The 11,060-nt window shown below is 30.2% G+C and overlaps 1 protein-coding gene across 4 annotated transcripts; it reads right to left on the bottom strand.

Annotated features, from left to right (window-relative positions):
- Positions 1-156: 156 nt before the first annotated feature.
- Positions 157-10,911, bottom strand: LOC126837462 (serine/threonine-protein kinase PRP4 homolog). 4 transcript variants are annotated; one of them, XM_050571370.1, is made up of 17 exons: positions 10,391-10,904; positions 10,143-10,241; positions 8,840-9,056; positions 6,399-6,559; positions 5,696-6,039; positions 5,587-5,616; positions 5,373-5,505; positions 5,200-5,286; positions 5,048-5,135; positions 4,628-4,873; positions 4,310-4,551; positions 4,036-4,189; positions 3,817-3,954; positions 3,374-3,488; positions 3,192-3,298; positions 2,979-3,110; positions 157-608 (listed from the first exon to the last, which is right to left on the bottom strand). In XM_050571370.1, the coding sequence occupies exons 1-17, from the start codon at positions 10,393-10,395 to the stop codon at positions 405-407; spliced, it is 2,502 nt and encodes an 833-aa protein (XP_050427327.1). In that variant the 5' UTR covers positions 10,396-10,904; the 3' UTR covers positions 157-404. The 4 variants fall into 4 exon arrangements, 1 of the variants encoding a protein (XP_050427327.1); XR_007685525.1 differs by lacking the exons at positions 157-608; positions 2,979-3,110; positions 3,192-3,298 and adding an exon at positions 3,573-3,672 and having other exon boundaries at positions 3,750-3,954; positions 10,391-10,911; XR_007685526.1 differs by lacking the exons at positions 157-608; positions 2,979-3,110; positions 3,192-3,298 and adding an exon at positions 3,573-3,672 and having other exon boundaries at positions 10,391-10,910.
- Positions 10,912-11,060: the final 149 nt, after the last annotated feature.

Below are 11,060 nucleotides of genomic sequence, written 5' to 3'. Positions count from 1 at the left end.
TGTTTAAGAATTATTACTTTTTTTATATGTTGACACACTAAACAGTATGTTGTGTCGGTAACCCGAGCAACTCACCGGATTTTCCTGTATTTATTTTTAAAAAACTGTTGTTTCTTTTTCATAATTTTTTTCCAATAAGTACTTTATTGTTAACACAAATGTCGTTTGAACTACAATATCAACATTGTAATAATCATTTTTCTGTAAAAAGTCAAAAAATAATAATTAAAACAGTAGGTAAAGGTTACAATGTAAACCATAATTTAAACATTTAAAATCTCTAGCCGTTCATAAAAAAAAGATGTTTATTATTCTATTCTTACTATCTATTATACATACATATATGTTTACTCCAAAAAATCAAAATAATTTGTCAAAAAAAAAAAACCCCCCACGCGCAATGATCAAATTTTTTCTGACAAGAACGGATGTACCAAAGCCTGAGATATGCCAATGCGTTTTGAAGAGTCCAACATCAACATTTTGTCAAAGAGGTCTTTCAGCTGGGCCACCTTACGAATTTGGTCTTCTGGTAATTTCTGATTTCCCAACATTTCAACGTGTAAGTCGCGACTAGGGTTTATCGCCGACATGGTTACCACTTTTTCCTAAACACATACATTAGAGTTAACAAACACATTATAATATTGTATATTGTTATTATACTGTTGACTTTATAATCGAGTAAAGCGCCACCATTTTGTATAGCCATCACTTGTCATTACTATAACTGTAATTAATTTCACTTAATAATAACAAGTCAAAATTCCTATACATACACACACATATGAATTAATTTAATCTTATTGCAATCCAAGTTTATATAAGAAAAAATATGTATACACTAATAGAGTAACATAAACAAATTGAAGAAAAAACTAACGCTATATTATAAATAAATTTCTATTATTTTTAAGTGTTATCATCGGATTGTAAAATATTTATACGGATTAGATTATTGAGGAATTAAAAAAATAAAGTGTAGTGTTGTGAAAGAAATCGGACCAAGAAAACAGAAATTATCATCAGTTTATTAAATCAATAGTAATTTATTTAAAAAAAAATGACATAACAACGTTGTCTCCGGTCTTTAAATTTAACAACTGCAAAATATATTCAAAACCAGAGAGGAGTATTTAAATTGATATGCTCGATTTAATTAAAAAATGTTTGAATCATTTACAAAGAACAACATTAGATTCATTTATACAGTTAAAATTTTAATTAAATATTTAAAAGAAGATTTTATGAAGGGTAGACAATGGAGTTATAGGACGGTGGTAACATTAGATTCATCGCTCTTCTTATACTAATAAACATACACTTCTACAATTTCTTTTACATACATTTCCCCAAAGAAGTAAAAAAACTCTTATTTAAGAAGTTTAAAAATATAGGTTATAGGGGGAGAGAAGACAAATCTTCAGGTTTTATCATTTATATATTATAAAGTCCATGAAAGACATTATCTAAGTGATTTATGACACAATAATTATTTATATATTTAAAAAACTCAACAACTGAACTGACAGAATAATCATTGGCTTGTAAGTAGAATGGCAAAATAGTGATTTAATAAATTTCCTATACTTAGTCACCGTAGAAGTCTTAGTTAAGTATAATGAATTTGGGAGACCTGCAGAACATTTTAGATCACCGTTGAGGATTAATATTTATGTTCAATTGAACATTACATAAAGAGCGGTAAATAGGGATATGTAAAAAATACCAGTAACAGTAGCAACAAGATGGCAATAAGAAAATATAAATATTAAAAAAAAAAAGTTCTTTATCTAACTTAAAAGCCTTTCAAGTAATTGTTATAACAAAATTTTAATATACTTTCACGTTTATTGGATATACCGTATTAAGAGGGCAACGGTTCTACTTTGTTTTTTTTTAAATTAAATGTAACGCAGTCGAGTTTAATTTAGCAAAGCAATAAAGTTACACTAAATCAAAAGTAATAACAACGGTACGAGTATACTTTAGCAAAAATATTGGCCAGTATTCAACAGCTGAATTCTGGAATTCCATTTTGCTTACTTTTTCAAAAACCTCTGACCGAATAATGATTTTAGGTAAAAAAAATACTTTTTCTTGTTTTTAAGAGCAGATTTTTTACCTATGACTGTTTCCGATACACATCATGCTCCAAATCTAGCTTGAAGTGATGCCTACGAGTTCAATTGTAAATTAAGTAGAAAATTAATACTATCAGATATATATATATATACATATATATATTTGTTCTTTCTACGGCTAACCTTAAGGAATGGAAATATAGGTTATAGAGGGAGAGAAGACAAATCTTCAGTTTTTTTAATTTATATATTATCAAGTCCATGGAAGACTTTCTCTAAGTGATTTATGACACAATAATTATTTATATATTTAAAAGACTCAGCAACTGAACTGACAGAATAATCATTGGCTTGTAAGTAGAGCGGCAAAACAGTGTCTTAATTACATTTACTATACTTAGTCACCGGAGAAGTCTTGGTTAAGTATGAGGAATTTGGAAGACCTGCAGAACATTTTAGATAACCGTTTAGGATTATATTTATGTTCAATTGAACATTACGTAAAGAGCGAAAGAAGGGTTCTGTAAAAAAAAACCAGTAACAGTAGCAATAAGAAAATATAAATATTTAAAAAAAAAGTTCTTTAATTAACTTAAAAGCCTTTCAAATAATTTTTATAACAAAATTGTAATATACTTTCATGTATATTGGATATACCGTATTAAGAGGGCAACGGTTCTACTCGGTTTTTTTTTTAAATTAAATGTATCGCAGTCGAGTTTAATTTAGCAAAGCAATAAAGCTACACTAAATCAAAATTAATATCAACGGTACGAGTATACTTTAGCAAAAATATTGGCCAGCATTCAACAGCTGAATTCTGGAATTCCATTTTGCTTACTTTTTCAAAAACCTGTGACCGAATAATGTTTTTAACGTAAAACAAATACTTACACGCTCAGTCACTTTATCGACTTCGTGATATAAAAAGTTGCAATTACTATCGAAATGTTGTTCCTTCAATACACCTTTGCGAATGGTTTTATTGAGCATTTTCCCTTTGAGGTCCATAAACAATTTTAACATCTAACGGTTAAAAAACGAAAACAATTATTTTTTCAAAACTATTATTATCTATGAAAATAATTTCAGTCGATTAATTATTACTTGATTATTGGTTTTGCCTGGAAATAATATTTTGCCCGTGTAAAGTTCATAAATCGTGCAGCCGGCAGACCACATGTCGAGTCCAAAATCGTAGGGGATACCTAAAACTGTGGTCGAGGAGAAACATTAGATATTAGAGCAATCACACGTAAGAGACAAAAAAAAATACAACGTTCACTTACTGACTTCGGGCGGACGGTAAAATCGACTGACTAAATACGGCGTGACTTCATTGTCGGAAATGTGCGACGCAGAACCAAAATCGCATAGCTTCAATACCAGCTTACTTTCGTTCACCTACATTTCACAGATAAAAAAAAAAAATAATAAAATCAATAATCGTTATTTTACAAAAAAAAAAAATATGCTTTCTGTTATAACCAGAAGAAGTACGAGATTCACAGGAACTGCAGACCACACATTTTAAAAAATTTCCCAAGTTGTATCAAAGCTGAACTGGACGATTTAGTAGTATTTATACCTAATTACCAAAAGGGCAAATAATACGTCAATAACATGATCATGATTTTTGCTGCAATGATGTTGACCAAAATAAACCTTAATATGCTGGACATCCGTTGCATCAGTGGTCTTAGAACTAAAATCGATTTCAATCGCGTCTTACCAAAATATTGTCGGGTTTGATGTCGGCGTGCAAAATATTGGATTTTTTCATTAGTTTTAACGCCAGCATCAGTTGTTGACAATACGAACGAACGGCTTTGACGTGCAGTCCTACATCCTTACCGTATTTTTTCAACACCTAAAATATAAAGCCGATTGAAATTAACGCAAAATCGCATTCAAGACCATATATTCTAAAATTTACACTACTGTTTGTTACCTCTCTGAGATTCATGCTGAGCGGCTCGAAAACCATGCACAAATGTTGCTTGTGGAAAAAATGACAATACAAACGAACACAATGATACCGGTCGTCAGGATCCGAGTCGTTAAGTCTTTTCAGTATTTCCAATTCTTTCAGGCCGCTTTTGTGCCTAATTAAAAAACAAAATCATTGTCAATAGGTATTTTTTTAATAATACGTTATTTGCTTTCGCAACTAACTGCCTCGGTAGACGACGTTAGTGTGCATCATTATTATTAAGTGCTCTTACATGATTTCGTTGTTGCGTATTATCTTAACGGCCACATCTTGGTTATTCTTGGTCGTGTCTCTGGCACGGACAACATTGGAAAACACTCCTTGACCCGTGTAACCATACACTGTGTACCTGGAATTCATCGTTTCGCCGATTCTCACCCTATAATAGCCTTCTGCGTCATCCCAGTTGTCTGTTAAAGAAGGATTTTCCGGAACGCTTTTATTTCCATTAGCTAAACCGTTCAGTTGCGGTGTCTAAAAATGTATAAACATCGTTTACAATGGCCGATAATGTTAAAATTATCAAAAGCTAAAAAAAAAAAAATATTACAAGTTGTGTAGCATGATACGAATCTGCTTCTGCAAACATGTCCCATTTGCCTTTGATCAGTTCCGTATTTGATACGTTACCAGCCTTAACCGGGTCTTTTTCAAACATTGAATCGTTAGTATTTTTAATGGGAGACTGCCTAGGTTCAGGAGAAAGCTGAGCAGAAGTTTCTGTCGCATCGCTTTCACGAGGAGAAGGATTTGCCGAGTCTTCACCGTTTACATTACTATTGTTGGCTTCCAATCGCTAAATCATTATATTTATAACATTATAATAGATAAAGTAATAATTTTCTTTATTGGGGGGAAAAAATCACTTTGAAAATGCTTTAGTTTTAGCCAGATTTTATTTAATAGAAATAATTTTCTTTTAAAAAATTAAATCTCACACGTGTTAACTAAATAAACTCAATAATATTACTTTTAATAATTCTTCCCTTTGTTTCCTTCTTTTTTCTATTATTTCTTCTACGTTTTCGTCTTCGGCAATGTTTATATTTACTTCGATCCTACAACATAAAAAATATACAAATGAATTAATTTAATTTTTTTCGTCGACTAAATATTACGTACTCGGAATCGGAAGATTTATTTTCACGCTTGAGACCTTCTGAAAAACTGTCTTTATACTTATCTCCTCTGTCTTTTCTTCTATGAGATCTAGATCGATAGAAATTTCAAACGGTGTTTGTTATTAACTACAAAATCATTAAGCGTAAGTAAATTGTAATTGAATTCATGCCAACCTGGAATGTCGGTCGTGGCTATGTGATCTCCTTGCATAGTTTCTATTGTATCTCCTATTCGTAGCATCTCTATAACGGTCACGGTCACGGTCACGTTCACGATCTCTGTCTCTGTCTCTATGTCTAGTAGAAGCTATAGGAATATAAAAAACGTGATCACAAAAGGTCTGAATACAGATTTGCCAGCTTTAGAGAAATACAATGTCATACATACAAGGTGGGCTTCTAGCACGATCTCTGTTGGCTACAAAAAAAAAAAATATACACGATACTCGATTAAAATTACTTTATAAGACAGATTAAATCAGTTTAACAAAACTTACAATTGGAACTTCTTATACAATCTCTCCTATGTCTTATTTGTTCTTCCCTTCTTTTGTCTTCTTCACTTCGCCTCTTGCTATCTTCTTCTGTGTCCTTTAGTTCATCATCTCGACGTTTTTGTTCCCGTTTTCTTGAATCATCTTCTTTTCTTTTAGTCTCATCGACATTCCGTCGTATTTCTCGACGTTTATAATCTTCCGTTAGGTTTCCTTTTCTTTGTCTTTCTTTTTCTCGGGTTCTTTCCCGTTCTGTATCTTTTTCTCTTTCTTTTTTTGATTTTTCTAATTTTCTGCGCGTTTGGTCTCTACTTGTACTCCTCTTTCTGGTAGGTTTTTCAGTATTTCTGTAAGAAAATTTTTTTTTTTTTAAATGTATAAATACTATCATTACTACTACAATGTTAGTAACAGCTTTTAAGAAACATGTACATAAAAAAACTAGATCAATCTACATATATACCCAATCTCTCTTAGAACCATAACACTTGTACGATTTTAATATGCTCTAATCACTAAATTATATTTCAGCACATTAAATAATATTTTTGTTTTTTTTTTTCATACTAGAATTATTATTTTGGTAATTTTTTATTTTTAAAATTCAAAGTCTAAGTGGACAATGTCACTAAAAGACTTCCTTCCACTTTTTTTACAATAATTCTCTCAAGAGACAACTATTATTTAAACATTGATAAAAACTTACTTAACTGAATTCCTTACGTTGTGCTCTTCATCTGTATCATCATCATCGATCAAATCAATAGTTTCAATGCACATTTTTAGATTGTTCTTGTTTTTAAGAGCAGATTTTTCTCCAATGTCTGCTTCCGATACACATGCTCCCAATCTAGCTTGAAGTAATGCCTACGAGTTAAATTGTAATTTAAGTAGAAAATTAATATCATCAAATATATATATTTGTTCATCCTAAGGCTAATCTTAACGAATAGAATTCTATTCAAATGAAAAATCCTTATTTAAGATCCTGAGCTAACCCATTTTTTTTTTGCATTTCATTAAAATGGAATAATTCATCTACAATCAACTTGAAACCTAACTAAAACTATTCCAATTTGAAAAAAAGATTCTTTAAACTAACATACAATATATAATATTATAAATAAATTTCTATTATATTAAGTGTTATCATCCGATTGTAAATAAAAAAAATTGACATAAGAATATTGTCTCCGGTCTTTAAATTTAACAATTGCAGAATATATCCAAAACCAGAGAGGAATATTCTAAAAGTATTTAAATTGAAATGCTCGATTTAATTTAAAAAAGTTTGCATCATTTACAAAGAACAACATTAGATTCATTATTACACTTAAAATTTTAATTAAATATTTTAAAGAAGATATTATGAAGGGTAGACAATTAAGTTATAGGACGGTGGTGACTTTAGATTCATCGCTCTTCTTATACTAATAAACATACACTTCTACACTTTCTTTTACATACATTTCCCCAAAGAAGTAAAACAACTCTTGTTTAAGAAGTATTAAAAATATAGGTTATAGAGGGAGAGAAGACAAATCTTCAGTTTTTATCATTTATACATTAACAAGTCCATGAAAGACTTTATCTAAGTGATTTATGACACAATAATTATTTATATATTTAAAAGACTCAACAACTGAACTGACAGAATAATCATTGGCTTGTAAGTAGAGCGGCAAAACAGTGTCTTAATTACATTTACTATACTTAGTCACCGGAGAAGTCTTGGTTAAGTATGAGGAATTTGGAAGACCTGCAGAACATTTTAGATAACCGTTTAGGATTATATTTATGTTCAATTGAACATTACGTAAAGAGCGGTAAATAGGGATATGTAAAAAATACCAGTAACAGTAGCAACAAGATGGCAATAAGAAAATATAAATATTTAAAAAAAAAGTTCTTTATCTAACTTAAAAGCCTTTCAAGTAATTGTTATAACAAAATGTTAATATACTTTCACGTTTATTGTATATACCGTATTAAGAGGGCAACGGTTCTACTCGGTTTTTTTTTTAAATTAAATGTATCGCAGTCGAGTTTAATTTAGCAAAGCAATAAAGTTACACTAAATCAAAAGTAATAACAACGGTACGAGTATACTTTAGCAAAAATATTGGCCAGCATTCAACAGCTGAATTCTGGAATTCCATTTTGCTTACTATTTCAAAAACCTGTGACCGAATAATGTTTTTAACGTAAAAAAAATACTTTTTCTTGTTTTTAAGAGCAGATTTTTTACCTATGACTGTTTCCGATACACATCATGCTCCAAATCTAGCTTGAAGTGATGCCTACGAGTTAAATTGTAAATTAAGTAGAAAATTAATACTATCGAATACATATATTTGTTCTTTCTACGGCTAACCTTAAGGAATGGAATCCTATTCAAATGAAAAATTCTTTATTTTATTTTAATTTAAAAATACTTTAAAGGCTTTTTCCCAAAACTATGTATTCAATGCATTGAAATTTATAATGCATAGTCTAAGCATGAAAAAATAATGTTTGGTTAAAAAATTTTTTTTTGGATAATTTTTTTTTTTTTATAAACAATAAACAAGAGTTTTTCCTCTTTAATATGTATATATAAACTTACAGAGGTCGCCATTTTGGGTTAATTTGAAATAAAAAAAACTTTTGAATAATATATTGGAAATATAAGATACTGGTCAGTAGATAATGACAGGCTGATACAGTATTGTTTATATTTTTATTTTTATGGGCAACCTTTATGAAGAAATCGGTCTGGTAGTTAAAGGAGGACGAATGTCCAAATACCAATATTTTTTACTAACTCAAAGGAGGTAAACAAAAAAAATGTTGGCAGCTAAATTACATTTTTTATAACACCGACCTAATCAAAATTTAAATGTAAGTTAATTAAGTATGATGTACGCTTTTTTTGAGCTAGTCTGCCTTTAATTAAGCACCAATAGCACTAATTATTATTTTTGATTTGTTAATAAATTTAATAAGAGCTCATTTAACATTTAATTTTGATAAAAATGATGATGAAAAAAAAGAAAAATAACCAATCAGAATTCCCCTTAACTTGACATAGTTTTTTTTTAAATAAAAAAAAAATAAATAAATAAATTTAACTAGGCCTGTATTTTTGTTTACAGACAATTCACTTACCTTCTGTTTAATCAATTCCTCGAGGTTCATTTCTTCTTCTACTATAATTACCTCTGATACCGCCGTTTCGTCTGGTTTTTTCTTTTTGATTTGATCAGGTGGAATTGGAGACGGTAGTCGCTTTTGTTTTCCATTTTGAACACTGCTGCCATTCGACTTTTTTGTTTCCTTGGTCGTCTTGGGTTCACCATTTTCTTTTTTCGATTTTTTATGCTTGCTAATTTCAAATATTCGTAGTTATTAAACGCAAATAGCATAAGAAAAATTATAATGTAGATAATTAATTTTGTTTTGTGTAATGTCAATCAAATATTCTTTAAAAAGTTATTAGCTTTAATTCTGTTTACTAAGAGGGATGAAATGTGGCCACACTTGATGCATTCCGAAAGGAAAGGTTGCTGAATTAACATATGACGTATATTTTCAGATTATATTAGACTAATACTAAGGGTAGAATGATTGAGCTCCTATTTTATTTTATTAAAATAAACTTTATCCGTCTCAGTAAATAATATTAACTAAACTCTGCTAGGCTAATTTCTTTAAGTGGCAAGTCTACAGATCTGGAATTAAGTACATAAAGAATATTGATAAGATCGATATATACACTGATAAAACAAAAATATATCAAATACTTTATCCCTTAGAAGGATGGAGACTTTTAACTTTAATTTACTTATTTGAGTAAAGGTTTGCAAATTAAATTGAAGATTTTACCAAAAATCTGTAAGCTTTTTATTATTACTAAAGAAAAACCAAAAAAAAAAGCCAAATCTTATGCACATAACCTACAAACTAAAAGATATGAATGTAATGTTTGCAAAAAAATTTTTGCCACAAAAAATAGTTTTGAAAATCTCTTATTAGGGTTATAAATGTATGAAGTGGAACTGACTGATAACAGCTAAACTCATGTGATCAAACACAAAATGACGTCATAACTTCTACAAGTTTTGACCTAGAGAGCTATGGTGTTTGACTAGCCATATAAATTTGCGAATTTCTGACGTTTTAATATAGCGCAATAAAAATAAAATTCCCCTCAGAATGAAAAGTTCTACGTAATTGACTGGATCACTTTATCGCCATCAAAACTGAACAAAATTCGTCCAGGCAATTTTCGATAAGGATACGTCATAATGTCTTACTCGCATAACTAGTTTCAAAAAAACATTGTCCACATTTTATAACTTTTAGTTATTATAATATTCCCAAAGATTTGTGACCTCCCCCACCCGTTCATGCTCTGACCTCGCTGTGACGGCTTTTTGTTACAAGTGTGTTTTTAAAGTGTTTCACTTACCGATCACTTTTGTGTTTGTGTTTCTTTTTTTTCTTGTCCGTCCGACTGCTGCTTTCAACTAGTTCTATTGGCGAACCATCGGATAGGTTACTATCTACCCTATATTATTTGAACAGCAAGAGTTTACATTATTATTATAAGCACGAGCAATATTAATTATTAATCCCTAAATACAACTGTTAGCTGTACAGGTACTATAGGTACAGCTATATAATATAATTATTATCCTTTTATATAATTTTACTTACGGCATTTTGGTTTCGGTTTTATGTAATATTATTATTATTATTACCAACGACAAAACATTAAAAAAAATGACAAGCAATGCGGCAGTGTGCGTTGATATTTGATAAAGTAAACTGTAAATTATTATTGCAGCCGCTGTCCACAACGCGCTCTATCCGATAAAATATTATTATGTTATGTAATTTGGTATTGTGCACAGAGTAACATAAAAACCATAGAGGACACCCAATGTAAACGATGGTTTTCCGGACGGACGGACGCCGCCATCTTCTCGTTTATCCTGAAATAATTATGTAGCTGTACACGAGAAGTACAACATCATAATATCGATCGGTAAACGACAAGATGGCCGCCACGTGTTGAAATATTTTCCGAGTGTCCGCTCCGGCGCGGTATCCGAAGCGGTATCGCAGAGGTCGGTAGCGTTATCATCGCGGCACTCCGGTAATTTTCTGGAATAAATTCATATTAAATTATTTAATAAAATCATCGGCGACATCGGCTGTGATAATTTTTTTCGTCCAAAAAAAAATTAAAAAAAATTAATAACGTTAATAATTTGAAAATTGAATTCAATAAAAAGTATAATATTGTGTTCGTGACGAGTCGGGCGACGGATTAACGCGGTTATTATTATTATTATTTCTTTTTTTTTTTTTGTTATGAAAACCA

This window comes from Adelges cooleyi, unplaced genomic scaffold (genome assembly GCF_023614345.1).
Source record: "Adelges cooleyi isolate 19-005CV unplaced genomic scaffold, UGA_ACOO_1.1 ACOO_flye_CR_arks_rails_tigmint_CR_PRNA_249, whole genome shotgun sequence".
NCBI classification, from domain to species: Eukaryota; Metazoa; Arthropoda; class Insecta; order Hemiptera; family Adelgidae; genus Adelges; species Adelges cooleyi.
Note: the sequence above shows the minus strand (reverse complement) of the source record. Positions and strands in the feature narration are given on the sequence as shown.

Bases quoted from the DNA above. Each gene is read 5' to 3' on its own strand.
- LOC126837462 (XM_050571370.1), bottom strand. The intron at 4,552-4,627 runs GTAATATTTTTT...ATACATTTTTAG, and splicing joins CGTATCATGCTACACAACTT to ACACCGCAACTGAACGGTTT. The intron at 3,299-3,373 runs GTAAGTGAACGT...CCTCGACCACAG, and splicing joins TTACCGTCCGCCCGAAGTCA to TTTTAGGTATCCCCTACGAT.